The sequence below is a fragment of the Oncorhynchus kisutch genome, linkage group LG27, assembly GCF_002021735.2.
Source record: "Oncorhynchus kisutch isolate 150728-3 linkage group LG27, Okis_V2, whole genome shotgun sequence".
NCBI lineage: Eukaryota > Metazoa > Chordata > Actinopteri > Salmoniformes > Salmonidae > Oncorhynchus > Oncorhynchus kisutch.
In genome coordinates this window covers 35,968,444-35,990,404 of record NC_034200.2, presented here as the reverse complement: position 1 = coordinate 35,990,404, position 21,961 = coordinate 35,968,444, and the positions used below count along the sequence as shown (strand labels likewise).

The 21,961-nt window shown below is 39.7% G+C and overlaps 3 protein-coding genes across 9 annotated transcripts in view; 2 read left to right on the top strand and 1 right to left on the bottom strand.

Moving 5' to 3' along the window:
• The window catches only part of LOC109871905 (abl interactor 1), a 47,033-nt gene extending 45,458 nt beyond the window's left edge, over positions 1–1,575 (bottom strand). For all 6 annotated transcript variants that reach the window (XM_031806968.1, XM_031806972.1, XM_031806969.1 and 3 more), the window contains exon 1: positions 1,142–1,575. In XM_031806968.1, coding sequence (XP_031662828.1) covers positions 1,142–1,258 — 117 coding nt within the window. In that variant the 5' untranslated portion in view covers positions 1,259–1,575. The remainder of the gene's footprint in view (positions 1–1,141) is intronic.
• A 113-nt stretch (positions 1,576–1,688) lies between these two features.
• On the top strand, positions 1,689–13,964 carry LOC109871612 (acyl-CoA-binding domain-containing protein 5A). Its single transcript, XM_031806967.1, has 14 exons — positions 1,689–1,911; positions 2,251–2,362; positions 3,080–3,203; positions 4,084–4,156; positions 4,327–4,474; positions 4,803–4,850; positions 5,842–6,183; positions 6,584–6,805; positions 9,553–9,623; positions 9,788–9,959; positions 10,261–10,466; positions 10,607–10,660; positions 12,347–12,456; positions 12,744–13,964. The coding sequence occupies exons 2-14, from the start codon at positions 2,293–2,295 to the stop codon at positions 12,754–12,756; spliced, it is 1,653 nt and encodes a 550-aa protein (XP_031662827.1). The 5' UTR covers positions 1,689–1,911; positions 2,251–2,292; the 3' UTR covers positions 12,757–13,964.
• Positions 13,965–21,403: 7,439 nt separating this feature from the next.
• LOC109871661 (ATP-dependent zinc metalloprotease YME1L1) overlaps positions 21,404–21,961 on the top strand; it is a 28,883-nt gene continuing 28,325 nt past the window's right edge. For both annotated transcript variants that reach the window (XM_020462601.2, XM_020462600.2), the window contains exon 1: positions 21,404–21,570. In XM_020462601.2, coding sequence (XP_020318190.1) covers positions 21,538–21,570 — 33 coding nt within the window. In that variant the 5' untranslated portion in view covers positions 21,404–21,537. The remainder of the gene's footprint in view (positions 21,571–21,961) is intronic.

The window sequence follows — 21,961 nt, the reverse complement described above, 5'->3', positions numbered from 1 at the left end:
TGTGCTTTATGCCATTTACAATGCATTGCCACAATGTCAATCTGATAGACAGTGATAATGCGAATGTCTAGCAACCCAAAGGTTGCGTGTTCGAATCTCATCACAGAAAACTTTTGCATTTTCATTAATTAGCAATTTTGTAAAAACGTAGCGCTTTTTAGTTACTTTGCAACTACTTAGCATGTCAGCTAACCCTTCCCCTAACCTTAACCCTTCAACCTAGATCCTAACCTTAACCCTTCCCCTGACCTTAACGCTTTAACCAAGATCCTAACCTTAACCCTAACCTTAACGCTTTAACCTAGATCCTAACCTTAACCCTTCCCCTAACCTTAACGCTTTAACCTAGATCCTAACCTTAATCCTAACCCTTCCCCTAACCTTAACGCTTTCACCTAACTTCTAAACCTAACCTTAACCCCTAGAAAGAAAGCATGCTCAATCGGCAGAGTTGATATCTGCGCTTATAAACCCAGGGTCGTTATGTTTTCGCAAATTCGTAACATATTGTATAATTGCAATTCGTAACATATTGTACAAATTGTAATTCATAACCTATTGTCTAATTGCAATTCATAACCTATTGTACAAATTGTAATTCGTAGCATATCATACGAATTGTAAATCGTAGCATATCTTACGAAACGTAAACTACTAATCGATGGGCTCCGCAATTTACGTTTACTATGTTACGTCTACCACTGAGTCCTGGTTGTATAATGATGAAACGAATAAAACAATTTGGCCTTTTCGATAGCCTACCTATCAAAGAGAATGCAGTCAGTGACAAGCCTTGGTCATAACAACGACACACCCTCTGAATAGTCTCCATTAGCTTTGTAAATTGATATTAAATGGCTGGTGAATAATGGTCGCAAGAGTGGTCAACCACCCGAACAGTGCTCTTATATGAAAATAGAGCTCGAGATGGTAACCAGTTTTAAGCATATAATGATTAGGTCGCCTTTTTATTAATTTTTTAACATTGCCAAAAGCCTATTTCGTGATTTAGATCTCTGTCTAGCGGTCTGGGGGAAACATTTCCTGTCCCCGGTTTCACTCAGTTCTTGAACATTAGGCTACAAATCCGACGAATTCCGCATATAATTCAACATTTTATCAGCGATGTATTTTTCCTTACCTGTACATAATTGTTTTCACAGTATTCTGCAACCCTCGATAGATTTTGGTAGCTTTCCACAAGCGCTCGTTTACCGGCCGGAATTTCTTCCTCTAGCAACATTTGTAGTTCTGCCATCTTACATCCCTCTGCATTTCTCTCCTCCCTTTCCTTTCAATGAGGCAAAGCGATGCTGCTTTTGGTGTGGTGAGAAAGGGGCTCCCCCGCCTGGTATTGTGGCACTTCTGGCCTCGATTTTATCACTGTTACATTTGACCGCGATCTGGACTCGTTGTCAACTGTGATTGGTTCAGATACTACATCGATTAGTTGTGGATCAATTGATTTTGAGTGCGATTGTGGCTTGTTGAATTCAGAGCTGATGAAGAGCGATCGGGTCTAGTGGCAGAAGGTAGCCAGTGTACCACTGATGGCGCGCCGATTTTGCTGCAATATATATGCTATATTTTAACATTTTGTGTATCTAATATATATATGCTTTTTAAAAAGGTAGACAAAATGTTGTCCCAGTCAGCACTATCTCCCATATTATATCCCACAGTAAGAGAATTGTGGGCCTTGTAGGAATCCTAAAGGAAACCCATTGGTTCATTGTGTAATTCGTGGTCAAAAGACACTACAACTCCCATGGCAACTTTGTGAATCATATGTTTCGTGGTGTTCGGTTGGACCGAATTTGAGAGATCGCTATCGGAACAGTCAGCCTGGTTGCAGCCAGCTAGCTATAGGTAGACAGCAGTGGGTTTAATCCATCCAGAGTCATGTATAGGGTGAGTTTCTTAAACGTAACCTTCTATCGATTTGGTTCTTTTTTTTAAATGTTACATTCACTCTAATTTGAACATATGGATATAAAATTCTGACAATGTTTATGCAACAACTAAATAGCTTAATAATTGCCTCAAGCGAAAATCAGATAACAAGCCTATTATGCATGTGGTTTATAGTATCCATAATACGGTGCCCTTTACGAGGTCCGTGGGTATTAATTAGGCCCGTTGATTTCAATGACACATTACGAAAGCCTGTTGAGAACATTTTCATTTTACATTATTGCTGCCATGCAACTTTGTTGTCACAGAGGTGACCGAATGTTAAATCTCTTTAAGAAGTGACGATTCTCCGCCTGTCATCCTGGTTGTGACAAAGCAATGGAACAAGACGAGCTCGAGACCCGGTTTGATGCCGCAGTGCGAGTGATACGGAGTTTACCCGAAGATGGTAGGCTAATTATCCACTAATAAATACACTAGCCTATACATCAAATCGGCCACTGAACTGTGGGCCATGTCCTGCGACCGAGTGGCCTATTTAGCAGTAAGCCTAGCTTGTGTAGCCTATGTCTGAATGAGCACCATTAGAGCTCACTGTGTTGCCACCGTTTTAATTGGGTACCTGCTTGATAGAGGTGATTGGCCTATATTCTCTGTGTCTTAGATATCGCCTGTTTTGGTTGGCTCTTAAAAGGCACACTGTTAGAAGGTCTGCTGTTCTAAAATTATATAACTGCCTTATAAGCTTAATTGTTTTACTGTTCAATACAGTTATATTAGGCTACTCCTACATTGTTTATGTATGTGTTGTCATATGATTGAGTGTTTGTAAGCAAACAGCCAATTTCATGTCAATCTCATGGACAGTCAGTCCTTGCATAGCTCTGTAGTAGGCAGAGTAGCCGATAAACTGTTGAAATTACAGATTGTGTCTTTAGAGCTGAAGATGAGCAGATTCAACCATTAAAGAGTTTAATTTAAAATAGAAGTCTATTTATACCTTCTGAGGACACATTTGTATTGTCGGTTGCAGTGAGCTCATGGTAATTGCTGCATTGACTATCGGCTGCAAATGTAACAATAATTCAAAGTATCATGTAAATCGTCAAACTTCCTGAATTATCTTCTTTGTTCCACTCTCCTATCCTTATTTTCTCTCCTATAGGTCCATATCAGCCGGCGGATGGCATGATGCTCATGTTTTATAGTTACTACAAGCAGGCTGCGCTGGGGCCATGTAATATTCCAAGACCCACAGGATACTGGGACACTGCAGGCAAAGCCAAGTGGTAAATTCTGTTTAAGGACTGGGTCGTGTTCATTAGCGCACACTGTAGCAAAATGTTTTGCAACAGAAAACCTGAAAATTTGTGTTTCTTATTGGACACGTTAAGATAGTATAGAACCTCCCCACTTCACTCCGTTTTGGATCGCTTTCTTCCATTTTGTGCCTACTGAACACGACCCTGGTGAAGGGTGTTGTTCTAGCAATAGGTTATCAAATCAGATGATGATGTCATAAAAATAAAAATACTGCATGCCTTCAGTACTGAGACATGTACGAGATATGCCAGCATAGAGCAAGAGCACTTCTGAAACCCTTTGAAATGTTGCAGAAGAATGGCCCAGCGAGGCTAAGACCAATGAAAAGTCGAAAAATGGGTTGTGTTTTTACCTCGAGGTTAAAGGTTTCGCGATTAAGGAATATCACTGAATCATTTGGACTGGGATATTATGGATATGCTTAAGCCACAAAGCAGAATAACCATGTTTATTCTATAGTGCATGGAATATGAGTCATTCAATCAAACTACCCACTGCAACATGTGTAATATACCATACTACCATCTTATTGCTGCACAATAACAGATTTATTAGCCACAAAAAGGCATTTCAACTATTAAAACCTGCTAATTTGCTGTATGATCAGACCAAATTCTGAGAGATTTTATTTCAAATATCTGATTCTGTGTTTACAATAGTTTTTTCCTGGTTATCTCAAGGCCCTATGTTAATAGCATATCTTGCATGGGGGTCCATATGGATTCATAATGAAATCCCTACTCTGAAAAAAAGTATGTTGTTAGTCTGTCTCAACATTATTCAGGTTATGCAGCATTTCTTTTCTCACCTGAGTTCATATGAGACACAAAGGTTGTTTGTTGCCAGGGACGCATGGAACTCACTGGGGAACATGTCGAAGGAGGAAGCCATGCAAGCGTACGTCAATGACATTCAGCTGGTAAGCATTTTTACTATGGCATCTTGAATAAATAAAATAAGAGGAAGCAACTGCATGCTTGTACTATTGTTTTACCCTCCCGGCAGATACATTTCTGTTTCGTTAAATTGATGAAACCACATTTACTCTATATTGAAACACCAATATATTAACAATCACATTTCTGGAAGATTCTGGAGACTCTTCCAGTCACAGAGGAGGTGTCTGATCTGCTGGAGGCTCTCGGGGGGTATTTCTTCGAAGAAGTGGAGGGAGGAGTGGAGGAAGAGAAGGAAGAGGACAAGAGGGCCTACAGCAGGCCTTTCGCAGCAGCTGCAGGTGCCTGGTCAAAATGGATGCTGTTTTGAACACTGCAGAACTACACACCTCAGTTTGACTGAACACAACAATACGATAACCCCAACACATCTAGGCGTACAATTGTTCAATGATTTATGTGTTTATTGATTATTAATGAACCACTCTCATATTCTATAAATAGTCACTAAAGAGTCAATAAATTCACACAGAAGGAGATTGTTCCACCTCAAGGTGGGTTTAGCTCTGAGGAACATTGATCTCTTGCTTAGGTTAACCTTTCCTTGCTATTAGCAGAGAAGGCCTTTGGACTAATATTTCATAGTCGCCTTTTTGTCTTTTTGCTCAGTGGAAATGCAGATGCAAAAGGGGTATATCCACAAACCAAAGATGGAAGGCAAGTGTTTGTGTGGTAGCGTTGGTCCTAAACTCCATTCCCCAAGGGTCCACAGTGAACTCATGTCAGTCATCCTCACCTTGTAATCAGCAATCAGTTCTGATGAAGGAAGAGAGATGATGAGTGGACTGTTGTCTATGGCAACAATTAAAGGGATAGTTGATCCAAATGACCCATTGACCTCATATTATGGAAAACTAGAAAGTAGTCTATGGACCCAAGAATCGGTGATATATGATATGAGTTTGTCTACTTACAGTAGCTATAGTTTAGCATTAGCATAATTGATTGCATGGTGCAAGCAGAACTCCTGTTAGCCTGCGCTAAACAGCAAACCTAAAGGTATCCATAAGTTGACTTCAATTTGACATTTTGGTGAACTATCCCTTTAAGGAAAAAAGTGCAAATATGTTGAAGGCTGGATGAGTAGAGAACCTCATTTTGTTGTGTTTTGTGGCGTGGTTGATTGGTTGGTTGTTTTATCTTTGAAAGTGTCTGGTATTGTCTCAATAGTAGAAAAGTCTGTTGCTAATAAATAGCAGCCTGTTGGTGTTAGCTGTGTAGTTGTGTAACTTGTGCTGAGCTTTGTGAACGGTGGTTGTGATGCATAGAATGCTAAATGTTGTGGCAATGTAGATGCAGTCGGTGTTATCTAGAGTAGATACAGTCGGTGTTATCTAGTGTAGATACAGTCGGTGTTATCTAGAGTAGACACAGTCGGTGTTATCTAGAGTAGACACAGTCGGTGATATCTAGAGTAGATACAGTCGGTGTTACCTAGAGTAGATACAGTCGGTGTTATCGAGAGTAGATACAGTCGGTGTTATCTAGAGTAGATACAGTCGTTATCTAGTGTAGATGCAGTCGGTGTTATCTAGAGTAGATACAGTCGTTATCTAGTGTAGATGCAGTCGGTGTTATCTAGAGTAGCTCATTATAATTATAAAGAGGTTATAATAAGGTGTATTGTACATTTTATTGCACTGCTCAGGCTTTGGCAGTCTGGAAATCTGGAAGGATATTCAAACCAAAGTCCCAGAAAGCAAAATAAATGGCATGACTATGACTGACAAGGAGGAAAGCAAAAGCACTGATAAGGAGGAAGAGGAGGAGAAGGAGGAGGAGAAAGTGGACAGTGATGAGGAGGAGGAAGAGGAGAAGGAGGAGGAGAAAGTGGACAGTGATGAGGAGGAGGAAGAGGAGAAAGTGGACAGTGATGAGGAGGAAGAGGAGAAAGTGGACAGTGATGAGGAGGAGGAAGAGGAGAAGGAGGAGGAGAAAGTGGACAGTGATGAGGAGGAAGATGCAGATGATGAAGCGGAGGAGGAGAGAGGTACCGCAAATTGTACATATCATATTTTGAGCTGTTTCTCTACACAACAACTTAGTTATGAATACTATGTAGCATAACGTATTAACAAGCCAAACATGGTTATACTTACGACAGTGCTATAACTATGGGTAGCTATAAAGCAGTCCAAGTGGAAGATGAGGACTGAATTTGACATGGTTCTGTATGTTACCATAAAAGAGACTTCAGGACTTTTATTTCGGAGATAAAATGTCCCTAGGCCGTGGTTACATCAGTTTGTCACAATTTAAACCATAACCTCTCTATATCACTATGAAACAAAGGACCGGGAGGACCATTGTTATGTCAGGGTTGAGTCATGTCAGGTTTATAACTATAATATGCTTATTAACATGACACTAATTGTCATACTGTCCGTCAGAGAGGAAGTCCCCAGGCCCTGACATGGATCTGCTCAGGGTGAAGGACCGCAGGTGGAGGTCAGAGGTCAGCTCATCCAATGGCAGTGTGGAGCCCAGCGTCTCCTCCATGACCAATGGGACACAGAGCTCCCTCAACAGTGAGGTGGAGGAAGAGGAACTGGCCTACTCCAAAGATCCCCTACCGGAGAACCGCTACAGGCATCTGAACAGACACCTCAGTGGTAAGCACCACCTCCAGTAGGTGGGTTAGTTAGTAGGACCCAACTGTAGGTACTGTATTTGAGAGCACCTGTAGGAGAGACGAAACTAGGGCTGTGGCAGTCATGACATTTTGTCAGCCGGTAATTGTCATGCAATTAACTGCTGGTCTCACAGTAATTGTCAGTTAATTAACATAAACACATTTAGCATCTCCTGGCTTCCACACATAGCCTTCAAGCCACTGATGCAGACCTTTGGAACATCTACATTTTAAAAAGTCTAATAAATCCATTTAATATAGCCTACACCTTTACAATAAACCCATTATTTATTTTAGACAGGTAAGCAGGTGGCCTAGTGGTTAGAGCATTGGGCCAGTAATCGAAAGGTTTCTAGATCAAATCCCTGACCTGATGAGGTAAAACATATGTTGTTCTTCCTCTGAACACGGCTGTTAACCCACTGTTCCTTAGGCTGTCATTGTAAATAAGACTTTGTTCTTAACTGACTTGCCTCGTTAAATGAAACATGATATGAAGAAAATGTAGTCTATTTCAGAAGAACAGAATAGCATATTCTGAGTTGTCTTTATGTTAGGCCCCGATCTGGCTATGCAAAATGGCTGTGGGCTACACTAGTTCATTTAGCAGACAAGATTTGATTAGAATTCTGTGGCATTTTTAAAATATTATTTTATAGTATGAAGAATACAATTGAACATAGCTGAATGAAAAATAAAATATATTTTCTCCAAACTATTTCCGAGAGAGTGAGCACATGCGGCTATTCTGTGTTGAACTGTTAACAAAGAAACAGGTCCTCCTATATGCTTAATTTAGAGTTATTTATGCAACTTCAGTTGGGATACAAACGTCAGGCTATATGTTTTGATTTTTAATACATTCATAATGCTGCATGATGCAACTCTAATGAGGATTTGAATAAAGTCTGGACTACTCTATAATAAAGCATGAGCTCGGCTCTGTTTCTTACGCAGGTTGTACACACTTCATCAGTCTCTCATTCACAATTTGACAAGCACTTGACAATATTCTCACCCATCAGACTATTGTTACTTTAATCTGATCTTTACATATAGCCTACTAATATACAGTACCAGTCAAAAGTTTGGACACACCTATTCATTCAAGGGTTTTATTTTATTTGTTACTATTTTCTACATTATAGAATAATAGTGAAGACATGAAAACTATGAAATAACACGTGAATGCGCACTGCACATATTTACTATTTATCATTGTTGGGTCAGTGCTACTTTAAAGTTTGTTTTTGGACAATCATTTCCTCCTCCAGTTTAGATGGACGTCATATTCTATTTGTGTCTCCCCCTCATAGGCCTATTTTTTGGACAGCGTAGTATTTATTGATATGTTTGTCAGTGTCAGCAGCAGTGGAGATTTTAGCATGTAAATCTTTGTGGGGAGAAATATATATATGTGGACGCAGCAAAGCCACTACTGAACACAACACTAAAGAATACATTAATTGCACTGAGCTAGGCTGAAAAACCTGCATTTTGGAGCTGTCTTACTCAAGAAAACAAAAAACACACCACTATTTGTTTTATTACATTGTTTGCAAACTGATATGTATTAATGCCAAAATAACATGCAAAACAGGAAAGCCCCAATATGGGGCTCAAACATGCCCTTTTTATTTATTTTACCAGGCAAGTCAGTTAAGAACAAATTCATACTTTCAATGACGGCCGAGTGGGTTAACTGCCTGTTCAAGGGCAGAACGACAGATTTGCACCTTGTAAGCTCAGGGATTTGAACTTGCAACCTTCCGGTCACTAGTCCAATGCTCTAACCACTAGGCTACCCTGCCGCCGAGAAGAACAGAATGACAGGTCGCCACTGGAGCAGAGTAGGCTGGCTGCCCTGTAATTTATCATATTAAAAACATATTCTGCTAATGTGTCCTGTCATAAAGTGTAGTAGAATTACATGAAATGTGTTTAGACCACATTGTTCCCGTGCATCTGATATAGCCTAGGTCTACTCTACGCTGTACCCATTCAGCCCTGCTTTGAACTTTTTTAATTTTTTTGCGAACAGTGATTGATTTATATTATTAGCCTAAATTATCTCTATCCAATCTACTCATCACATTATGAATAGTAGGCTATCTTACATAAGTCTGTAAATGTGATGATTCATGGAACGTGTTATTATAAAGGAGAATTTTTATGGTTAAATTGATCTTCCTTAAGCTTGAAACTCACACGCCGCCTATGAATGCCAGGTAGGCTACACCGGTTGTAAAGCAGATTAAATATGCTTCATTTCAAGAATTGAGCGATAAATATAGCAGGACGAGAAAGCTGGGATTCTCTTTTTTCAATAATGGCCTCTGTTTTCACACGCGATTGCGCTATGACTGGGCTTAAAATAACACATTTCACTCTGTAGGCTCTCCAACCGTGTTCCAGGGGTCTACCCCCTGTCGACAGCACCCGCAACCGAAAACATCTTCCCGTGGGAAGTGCTCTCATTAAGCATGGATCTATCCAGGGGTAAACAGCTCAGGCCCTCAAGTTCCAGCAGTCCTGCTGGTTTTCATTGCTTGGTGTTACTGATTGGCTGTAGAGAACACACCAGGTAGAATCAGTCCCTAGTAAAAAAGGAAAAATGCAGGTCTGTGGTCATCAAGGACTGGATCTGTACACTTAATATTTTCAGTTCAATGCTTGACGTGTCAATAACCTGACAATGATGTGTTGTGCTTCGTCCCCTCCACACAGAGCGTCTTCGAGTCAACGACTCGGACAATGAGGAATTCTGTGATTCAATGGAACATTTAGCCATGGAGGAGGTGAGAAGTTCTCTCTTAAGAAATGTTGTGTGTTTGCTCCAGTAAATCAGAACTCGCTCTCGCCCTTCTATTTATTCGATTGGTTTGCGTTTTGGGTAATGACAATACAAAAGGAGCGCTCCCATTGGCCATCTCTGCATGATTATGATTGGTTGTCTTCACAGGAATCGGGAATACCCAGGGTACACTCCTCCGGGACAAGGGCAAGTCAAGCTAAGAGGAGGAGTCTTCAGGGAGAGACCCTTGATGAGGACCTGAGTCTCCAGGAAGACTCCCCTGACAGGGAGGGGCTTCATACAGAACGACGTGACAGTTGCTGGTCAATGAGTGGAATAGGTGGGGTCTGTATGGTCTTACTGTTTAAAATAAATCATGAAAAAAAGTATAAATCAATAGCATTTGATCCCTTGATTGACTTGAAACCTTTTTCCTGTGCTTCTGGGCTTTTATTCATAAAGCGTCTCAGAGTTGAAGTGTTGTCGAGGATCAGCTCCACCCGGTCCATGTTTTATGTTCTAAAAGGCCAAACTGATCCGAGATCAGCACTTCTACTCCGAGACGCATGTGACGTTTTGTAACTACAGGCCATGAAGTCCATAGAGTGATGCTGGCTCACTGTCCATTGTTTGTGGTATAGGTTCCAGGTCATCGGGGCTAGGTTGCGGGTCACAGATTTTTACCAGTGGAAATGCTGCAGAGGGCTGGGTTATGCAGATCAGGACTGAGGCTGTTGCCAGTGCTAACCTTAACGAGCACATCGCCATGGCGCTGACCAGGCTGCAGGAGGACATGGCTAACGTGCTTCAGAGGCTTAACACTCTGGAGGCCCTGACCACATTACAGGTGAGACCCCGGTCTAAAAACCATAGAGATAAAACAGTACTTTTTCTTTTTATAAAACTGTGTCACAATACAGTCTAAAATTATATCTGAATCATAAGTGACACCACCATAGTCTACATTTTGTGTGTGTTCATTTTCAGACTAGATCACTTTCTCAGGCTAGACAAGATGACTCCTTATCCCTGGCAAGAAAGGTATGTGCTTCTGTCTAACGATACTGAACAAAAATATAAACGCAACATACAACAATTTCAAAGATTTTACTGAGTTACAGATCATGTAAGGAAATCAAGGTCAATTAAAATTATTTCATTAGGTCCTACTCTATGGCTTTCACATGACTGTTGGTTGGTGGCCTACCAGTTGTGCCGGTGGCCAATAGGTCCCTGGATCGGGTCCCCGATTTGACATGGTGGGAGATCTGTTGACTTGCCCTTGGGCGGGTTGCTTGAACCTGGTTGTCCCTGTGGGTCTCTCTGGATGGGAGTCTGCTAGATGACTGAATGTGATGTAAATGTTGAATGGCTTCACTGCAGGTAGATTGTATGTTTTAATATTCAATTTAAAAAAATAGAGAGATTTTTTAAAACAGATATATGTGTCTGTTAGTCACAGATACCTTAAAAAAAATGGGCCTCACAATGGGCCTCTGGAACTCATCACGGTATTTCTATGCATTGAAATTGCCATCGATAGAATGAAATTGTTTTATTTGTCCATAGTTTATGCCTGCCCATGCCATAACCCCACCGCCACCATGGGGCACTCTGTTCACAAAAATTACATCAGTCATAGACGTGGTCTGAGGGTGCGAGGCCGGTTGTACTTACTGCCAAATTCTCTAAAACAACATTGGAGGCGGTTTATGGTAGAGAAATTAACATTAAATTCTCTGACAACAGCTCTGTTGCACATTTCTGCAGTCAGCATGCCAATTTCATGCTCCCTAAAAGTTTGAGACATCTGTGGCATTGTGTTGTGTGTCAAAACTGCACATTTTAGAGTGGTATTTTATTGTCCCCCAGCACAAGGTGCATCTGTGTAATGATCAAACTGTTTAATCAGCTTCTTGATATGCCACACCTGTCAGGTGGATAGATTATCTTGGCAAAGGAGAAATGCTCACTGACAGGGATGGAAACAAAATGGTGTATAAAAGTGAAATAAGCTGTTTGTGCGTATGGAACATTTCTGGGGTCTTTTATCCCATCACTTTAAATGTTGCGTTTATATTTTTTGTTCAGTGTATTCATTCTTAGAAGTCTAAGCTGACATATGATTTAAGATTGTCATACCATGGGTCATTTAGCTATTTGATTTTGAATTTGACGACCCCTTTAGGTATACAACAAATACATGTAAAATTAAATATTTGAACAAATATTTAATTTGGCCTTTATTACTATAGCCCATAGAAATGCATTGAATAACACATTCATAAATGGCAAAAAAATGGACATTCAAAAAATAAAGCATAAGGAATAAGTTAAAATGATTTAACCTTTATTTAACCAGGTAGGCAAGTTGAGAACAAGTTCTCATTTACAATTGCCAAGATAAAGCAAAGCAGTTCGACACATACAACAACACAGAGTTACACATGGAGTAAAACAAACATGCAGTCAATAATACAGTAGAAACAAGTCTATGTAAGGTTTTCAATCTTCTGTCTAACTATTACATAATAGTTTAAAAAGAAAATAGGATTCACAATGCCAGAATCATACCGTTTTTTTCCTTCATTTAATATCTTAAAACGTATACACGAAAGAGGAGTCGTTTAGAAATGTGCAATGCTAAACAAGAGGAGTCTCTTTAACAAGAGATTTACTCTTTAATGTCAGCATGGTTGAGAGAGTTGTCTTTTTTTGGTTTTCCAGAGTCCTTCGTGGTGGCCTTTGCACCTGTCTCCTACCACCGTGGTGTTTGCTACAGTCTGGCCTTTCATTTCTCATTGGCTGGTTCATATTTACCTGCAACGAAAGAGGAAGTGAGTGTACTGTGTGTTCTATACTGTATGTCATCTGTTCCCTGTGAATCAGAGCCATGTATAAATATATAGAAAATATCTCTGGTGTATGGCTTTACTGTAGAGGTGCTTATATTTTCAATTGTTCTATCAGTGTTCTATCAGTGTTCTATCTATGTCATAGGTATTCTAACCTTGTGCAGAATATGTGCACCTTTAGGTTCAGGGACGTGTACTATATATGTTATCAGTTTGTCACATTGATCAAATGTGTTGTCTAATATGTTGTCCAACGTTTCTCTTTTCAGAAAGATAAGCTGAGGATCGAGTGTTGTTATTCAAGCAAGCCAAACTCGAGGGAGAATTGCCTCTACTTTTGTATAGAAATTGTACTTTTCATTTAAATTCTCTAAATGGCACTGTTTGGCACTGGACACCAGCTGTAATTGTACAGAGAGCTGATTTGTAATACATAATTCACTATTAATGTTTTATTTAAACATGGTCTGGATTTACGGGCACAATACAAGGTTTGCTTACCACTTGAAAAATGTGTAATATTATTTTGACACCCCACTAATGCCATACATTATTGTAACTTCATGGATCGGTTTCCCGGATTCCTATTGGACTAAAAATCACTTTCAATGGGGATTCTCCATTGAAGTCCAAGAGCTGGGCTCTTATAGCTTAATATTTTCTTACCACATGACATAGTGAACCACTAACTTGCTTGACCATTTGCTCTAATTTAAAACAGGGTGCAGCGGCGCAATATATATTACCCCTTTGTCACCTAGAATTACATTATGGTTTCCGTTTCTCAAAAATAGGCAATACATGAATGTTTGTCAAATGTATACCCATAAAAGTAGTGTACACTGGCCTCCAAACAAAATGTCACAAGTTTTACATGGCACTGCCTGAGGGGGATCAAGACACAATAGATCTATTGATGTGGCGTTGAGGTCTATGGACAGAACTAGATTTTATACAGTATTTATTAACCATATTATAGTATATACTTAAGCGTACTCCTACTTGACATTGATGTTGATGAATAACCTTCCAACTAACACTAATGTATTATATATTAATATTTTATTCCCAATATAGCTAAATATTTCAGAATATTTATCAAAGAAATCCCAGAAGAACATACAACATTCATTAATACAGAGGGATGAGGAAGGTTTCTGTGTGGATCAAAGGCTGAAAATTATTGTACAATATCTGCTGTCTATTATCATTTTCAATGAGCCCAAATCATTCACTTCCAGAAAGAAATCCTGTAGGAATGGTTCATTTTCCTAATCTTATGTAGAGATTGTAGGTTTTTTTCTTCCTGTGAACACATTGTGTAATTTGTGAGAAATGAATGATAGAAAACAACACTATAGTGCAAAAATATTGTATTTGTAGTATTTAATTCAATTACAAAGAATGTATCTAAGTAGCCAATTGATGATTCTACAATTATAACCAGAGATGCACCTGCAAATTGCAATAAAGCCATTGTTCACACTGCAGACCTTAATGCTCAAATCAGTTTTTTATTTCTTCAAATCTGTTTTGGAATACTGACTGTCCAAACAGCAAGTTAAAAGTGACCAAATTGGATTTGTGTGTTCAGACAGCAGTCATTTACTGACATGGCTATACTAGTTGTCATACTAAGTGAGTGGCAGCCTAGAGCGGTAGATTAACGAGAACGTCATTTTCCCGACATAAACTGACCAAGACGCACCTCCAAGAATCACTCACATAATTCTGCCCCCGAAAACAATGAACACTTCTCACCCAGTTGCATATGAGCTATTAAGCAGAGCGCTGATGTCGCCCCATGATAAGCAGCGCCCACTTTGCGAAAGTCACAGGCCCAAAATATGTATTATGTCAATGTCCAGCACGCCTCCCCATGGTGCTGTTGGAGAGAAGTTGCGCTGCGGCTCTCCATTATGGATCCAGATAGCTGCCAAAAGGTTGAATATACGTATCGTTAAGATCGTAAGAAAAAAACATACATGAAACTAAATGTGAAATTTCATCTGTGAACATACAACCACCATGTTACGGTTACGGACTAACATTTTAGGCTTGAACAAATTCTGACCTACAATATGACCTTTCTGAGTTTTTGGCAGTTTCATCTCACCAACAAAAAAACGTTCACTAAACGGCCTGTGAGGGGTGCTACCCGAACAAGAATAACACAGTATTAAAAAAACAGAAGTCAGGGAAACCGGAAAGAGGTATCCTGCACGTTTTCAAATTAAAAGTCCCCATTCTCTAATACTCGCCAAGTTGAGATTACTTCACATTTAGGTAGCTAATGTAATGGATGTGTTTTCCAGTGTAAGTCTAGACAGCACTAGCTGTATTATGCCTACAACTATGAAGTTTCAGTCCGCTAGGTGTCTCTCTAGAGCATGGGCATGTCTCTGGGTGACGTGGACATCCTCATGCATGCACCTTATCAACATATGACTAATTCAGTATTACACCATCCCATTCTCTGGGCTCTGTCTGCAATCATAACCAGTATTATCTACCAGGAATAATGAATCATAACCTGTAGTATCTACCAGGAATAATTAATCATAACCAGTAGTATATACCAGGAATAATCAATCATAACCAGTAGTATCTACCAGAAATAATTAATCATAACCAGTAGTATCTCCCAGGAATAATGAATCATAACCAGTAGTATCTACCAGGAATAATGAATCATAACCAGTAGTATCCACCAGGAATAATGAATCATAACCAGTAGTATCTACCAGGAATAATGAATCATAACCAGTAGTATCCACCAGGAATAATGAATCATAACCAGTAGTATCCACCAGGAATAATTAATCATAACCAGTAGTATCTACCAGGAATAATGAATCATAACCAGTAGTATCTACCAGGAATAATGAATCATAACCTGTAGTATCTACCAGGAATAATCAATCATAACCAGTAGTATCTACCAGGAATAATTCATCATAACCAGTAGTATCTACCAGGAATAATGAATCATAACCAGTAGTATCTACCAGAAATAATGAATCATAACCAGTAGTATCTACCAGAAATAATGAATCATAACCAGTAGTATCTACCAGGAATAATTCATCATAACCAGTAGTATCTACCAGGAATAATGAACCATAACCAATAGTATCTACCAGGAATAATCAATCATAACCAGTAGTATCTACCAGGAATAATGAATCATAACCAGTAGTATCTACCAGGAATAATGAATCATAACCAGTAGTATCTACCAGGAATTTATTTATTTATTTATTTATTTTACCTTTATTTAACCAGGTAGGCAAGTTGAGAACAAGTTCTCATTTACAATTGCGACCTGGCCAAGATAAAGCAAAGCAGTTCGACAGATAAAACGACACAGAGTTACACATGGAGTAAAAACAAACATACAGTCAATAATGCAGTATAAACAAGTCTATATACAATGTGAGCAAATGAGGTGAGAAGGGAGGTAAAGGCAAAAAAGGCCAAGATGGCAAAGTAAATACAATATAGCAAGTAAAATACTGGAATGGTAGTTTTGCAATGGAAGAATGTGCAAAGTAGAAATAAAAGAAATAATGGGGTGCAAAGGAGCAAAATAAATAAATAAATTAAAATTAAATACAGTTGGGAAAGAGGTAGTTGTTTGGGCTAAATTATAGGTGGGCTATGTACAGGTGCAGTAATCTGTGAGCTGCTCTGACAGTTGGTGCTTAAAGCTAGTGAGGGAGATAAGTGTTTCCAGTTTCAGAGATTTTTGTAGTTCGTTCCAGTCATTGGCAGCAGAGAACTGGAAGGAGAGGCGGCCAAAGAAAGAATTGGTTTTGGGGGTGACTAGAGAGATATACCTGCTGGAGCGTGTGCTACAGGTGGGAGATGCTATGGTGACCAGCGAGCTGAGATAAGGGGGGACTTTACCTAGCAGGGTCTTGTAGATGACATGGAGCCAGTGGGTTTGGCGACGAGTATGAAGCGAGGGCCAGCCAACGAGAGCGTACAGGTCGCAATGGTGGGTAGTATATGGGGCTTTGGTGATAAAATGGATTGCACTGTGATAGACTGCATCCAATTTGTTGAGTAGGGTATTGGAGGCTATTTTGTAAATGACATCGCCAAAGTCGAGGATTGGTAGGATGGTCAGTTTTACAAGGGTATGTTTGGCAGCATGAGTGAAGGATGCTTTGTTTTGCGAAATAGGAAGCCAATTCTAGATTTAACTTTGGATTGGAGATGTTTGATATGGGTCTGGAAGGAGAGTTTACAATCTAACCAGACACCTAAGTATTTGTAGTTGTCCACGTATTCTAAGTCAGAGCCGTCCAGAGTAGTGATGTTGGACAGGCGGGTAGGTGCAGGCAGCGATCGGTTGAAGAGCATGCATTTAGTTTTACTTGCATTCAAGAGCAATTGGAGGCCACGGAAGGAGAGTTGTATGGCATTGAAGCTTGCCTGGAGGGTTGTTAACACAGTGTCCAGAGAAGGGCCGGAAGTATACAGAATGGTGTCGTCTGCGTAGAGGTGGATCAGGGACTCACCAGCAGCAAGAGCGACCTCATTGATGTATACAGAGAAGAGAGTCAGTCCAAGAATTGAACCCTGTGGCACCCCCATAGAGACTGCCAGAGGTCCGGACAGCAGACCCTCCGATTTGACACACTGAACTCTATCAGAGAAGTAGTTGGTGAACCAGGCGAGGCAATCATTTGAGAAACCAAGGCTGTCGAGTCTGCCGATGAGGATATGGTGATTGACAGAGTCGAAAGCCTTGGCCAGATCAATGAATACGGCTGCACAGTAATGTTTCTTATCGATGGCGGTTAAGATATCGTTTAGGACCTTGAGCGTGGCTGAGGTGCACCCATGACCAGCTCTGAAACCAGATTGCATAGCAGAGAAGGTATGGTGAGATTCGAAATGGTCGGTAATCTGTTTGTTGACTTGGCTTTCGAAGACCTTAGAAAGACACGGTAGGATAGATATAGGTCTGTAGCAGTTTGGGTCAAGAGTGTCCCCCCCTTTGAAGAGGGGGATGACCGCAGCTGCTTTCCAATCTTTGGGAATCTCAGACGACACGAAAGAGAGGTTGAACAGGCTAGTAATAGGGGTGGCAACAATTTCGGCAGATAATTTTAGAAAGAAAGGGTCCAGATTGTCTAGCCCGGCTGATTTGTAGGGGTCCAGATTTTGCAGCTCTTTCAGAACATCAGCTGAATGGATTTGGGAGAAGGAGAAATGGGGAAGGCTTGGGCGAGTTGCTGTTGGGGGTGCAGTGCTGTTGTCCGGGGTAGGAGTAGCCAGGTGGAAAGCATGGCCAGCCGTAGAAAAATGCTTATTGAAATTCTCAATTATGGTGGATTTATCAGTGGTGACAGTGTTTCCTATCTTCAGTGCAGTGGGCAGCTGGGAGGAGGTGTTCTTATTCTCCATGGACTTTACAGTGTCCCAGAACTTTTTTGAGTTAGTGTTGCAGGAAGCAAATTTCTGCTTGAAAAAGCTAGCCTTGGCTTTTCTAACTGCCTGTGTATAATGATTTCTAGCTTCCCTGAACAGCTGCATATCACGGGGGCTGTTCGATGCTAATGCAGAACGCCATAGGATGTTTTTGTGTTGGTTAAGGGCAGTCAGGTCTGGGGAGAACCAAGGGCTATATCTGTTCCTGGTTCTAAATTTCTTGAATGGGGCATGTTTATTTAGGATGGTTAGGAAGGCATTTTAAAAAAATATCCAGGCATCCTCTACTGACGGGATGAGATCAATATCCTTCCAGGATACCCCGGCCAGGTCGATTAGAAAGGCCTGCTCGCAGAAGTGTTTCAGGGAGCGTTTTACATAATGAATCATAACCAGTAGTATCTACCAGGAATAATCAACCATAACCAGTAGTATCCACCAGGAATAATGAATCATAACCAGTAGTATCTACCAGGAATAATCAATCATAACCAGTAAACACTAATGCTTCATTCCACTAATGTTGGAATGTACCTTGGAATGGTGCCTTCTGGTTTGCTTCATATAAAGAATTTGAAATTATGTATACTTTTACTTTTGATACTAAAGTATATTTAAAACCAAATTATTTTAGACTTTTCTCAAGTAGTATTTTTCTGGGTGACTTTCACTTGAGTCATTTTCTATTAAGGTATCATTACTTTTACTCAAGTATGACAATTTCAGACAACTGGGTACTTTTTCCATCAGTGATTTTGGTATATATATATATATACACATGGTGTGTGGTCCTCCCACGGAATGAGTTTGATGCTCCTAGCCAATAAATGTCGATGGTCATCTGGTGACATGATGACTGTCGTTTGACAAATACAAATATTATCGCTCTATTCCTGATGATCTAATCATGTAGACTATCCTACCTGCAGAGTCTACCCACAATGTATCTGCGAGCCGTTGGCTAGAGGGCACGTGCCAAATCCAGATGAGGCACATTTGCTATTTAATGCAAGAGTTTGTGACAAAACCATCGGTACAGTTGAACATGAGATGGAAACACATTGAACATTTAATTGTTCTTAATTTTTCTCCATTTTGTGTGCACCGCGTAATTATGTACTTATTTTTATCCACAAGTACATTTGGTGGAAACACACCACTACCTTTACATGGACACTAATAATTCGATATTAAACGGATTATGGTAGTAGGCAGATTATGCAATAGTCTTGTAAACACTTTACACTGCTTATTTTGACCGGCGTAAAGTCAAAATCGAAGTAAATTTACGACGATTAAAACACCGGGTTTTCTGAGCAATCTTTCGAATTATTAGGACAAGTAAACGCCTTGTCCGGTGTTTCAGCGGTGTATCTGATCTGCGCGTGTCCCAGCAGCCGAGCGAGCCTCTCCTTACTTCGGAACTACTGAATGTAGGCGTAGTAGAAGTCGTTTTCAAATACAAACGTTATAAATCCGAAATCAGAATCAAATATGCTTCCCAAAAATAACATGTTCGTTGAACTTGAACGTTTATTTTGATTGGCGATTTTCTGCATTTATCAGTGCCATCAGGTATCCCGATTTCAGATGTGTCCATGGAAGTGTAAGAGGATCGTTCTTCTTGCAAATCATGTAAACGTTTTAATCGAACTATTATATAAATCGGTCTATACACAATAATCGCATTATTATGTGCATGTAACCGACTGCTGGGAAAATGTGCATATTTGATAATATTCGCATGAAACTCAGTCGCCAATTGGATGGAAACCTGGCTACTACAGAACCGCTATACAATACAACGTTCACGTAGGAGTGGTAATCTTGAATTTAGTCTTCTCCAGACAGAATGCAGGTGGATGTTACATTTAAAAAGTCTCCGCCCATCAGGAATGAATGAAAAATAGTTATTTAAATGTTTTCTGTAACTTGTATATTGCATCATATTGGTGTTCGATACCCCCATCTAGTGGTCTCAATAGCTCACTTCTCTATTACAATCCCGTATTTTTTTATACTGAAGAAATGTTCACATGGAATATGTAAACGCAATAATTGATGATATTTTTCTGTCTGCATTAGTGCATTTTCTATATAATCTAGATCATGCATTATATTGTACTAGATACTGATTCATAGAATTGATGTATTTTCTTGCTTGATCATGTGACATGCAACTATCCTTGAAATACAGCAGGAGAGAAGGGGGAGACCTAGTCAGTTGAACAACTGAATGCCTCCAACTGAAATGTGACAGGCGGGTGCCTTTCCAAATCATGTCCAATCAATTGAATTTACCACAAGTGGACTCCAATCAAGTTGTGGAAACATCTCAAGGATGATCAATGGAAACAGGATGCACCTGAGCTCAATTTCAAGTCACATAGCAAAGGGGCTGAATACTTATGTAAATAAGACATTTCTGTTTTTGTTTTTTATACATTTGCAAACATTTCTAAAAACCTGTTTTTGCTTTGTCATTATGGGGTATTGTATGTAGATTGATGAGGATTTTGTTTATTTATTTAGTCAATTTAAGAAGGGGGGGGGGGGTTATGTCCCAGTCTGCCCCTGCTATATAGCCAACCTTATGGTTGCTTATGTTACTAAAGCATTATCCATAACTAGCGACAGGAGGGTCTCTACGATTGTATCTGCTCATTCAAACCGAAAAATAGGAACAAGTTCAGTAATTGGCATAAGATCAATTTGAGGTCTACCGTTTTTTATTTCCGATTGTTAGCAGGGATATGAATTTACAGATATTGCCTCTTGAATCTAATGTCGCACTATCATTCCCATTCACTAAGGACGAGATCTTTTTTACCTTTACTAAACGAGGCAAGTCAGTTAATAACAAATTATTATTTACAATGACGGCCTAGGAACAGTGGTTTAAATGCCTTGTTCAAGGGCAGAACGACAGCTCGGGGATTCAATCTTGCGACTTTTCGGTTACTAGTCCATCACTCGAACCTCTAGGCTACCTGCCGCACCAAAATCAATAGCATGTTGATACAAATCTATTCGGAGCATGAATAAAGTTTGAGGATTTTTTTTAAAAGGAAAATAATATGTTCCTTATTTCTTGTGTCAGATTGATCAACATTACTCTGTGTATAGTTGCTAAATGAAATGTGCTTTTGCAAGAGCCTGTGGGGACCAAACGTTTTATATGGACTGGTCAAATATTATTATTAATATTTAGTCATATTTGGGGAGATATTTTCCACAAATGTTGTGATAAGCCTAATTTGTATTTCGGCAACTATATCATTTGGATTGGTGTGTCATTGATATGCAATCTTGCCTTCTTTCTTTTTTTTTTGATGTAGCATACATCGGCCTAAATAACAATATAAATGATCCATTGATTCAGGCTAGCTATATAGCTTCAAAATATGTTTTATCTCACGGAATCATTGCATTCATTCTTACAGCTAAGCATTTACCCCGGTTGTTAATGTAACATATCCGGTTGACCTTTATAATTAGCCGCTTTCATTTCGCGAACAAACTGAGTGGACGGCTGGACCGGATAGAAGGAACGAGAATCAAAGGGCATATCGGAAAGGATCCTCTAAACACATTGTTGGCCTGTCTAGAGGGACATTGGGAATGTTTTCATTGTCAACATCCGTCCAACCACAGGTAAACAACAAAATAAGTAGCTAGTTAGCATTAGCGGAGTGTTGTTGACCAGTTAACGTTACAGTAACTAGTTAAGTCATAGTTAATACTAAATTAACCTTAGCTAGCTGTCAATCCTTTCTTCGCAAGTAGTGATGTCTATATAACATTGAGTAATGCTATTGACCCCCCCCCCCCCCCCCCCAAAAAAAAAGTTTTCAGGGATATCTTGTACATTTTCAAAAGGTTTTAAAATATACTTTATCTGTAAAAGGTCATTGGTTAGCTAGATGAGTTAACTTGACCCAGGGTTTGTTTGTGGTCTCCTTGGGGTAGTTGCAGCAATCTAGCTCAATCTCACAGCTAAATTAGCTATTTTAACGTTACGTCAAGCCAACCTTACTTCACAACT

What these genes read in the sequence shown, in the direction of transcription:
- LOC109871612 (XM_031806967.1), top strand. Translation starts at nt 2,293, where the DNA reads ATGGAACAAGACGAGCTCGAGACCCGGTTTGATGCCGCAGTGCGAGTG. An exon ending in AACATTTAGCCATGGAGGAG is followed by an intron (nt 9,624 to 9,787) that starts GTGAGAAGTTCT and finishes TTGTCTTCACAG; the next exon opens with GAATCGGGAATACCCAGGGT. An exon ending in CTGGTCAATGAGTGGAATAG is followed by an intron (nt 9,960 to 10,260) that starts GTGGGGTCTGTA and finishes TTTGTGGTATAG; the next exon opens with GTTCCAGGTCATCGGGGCTA.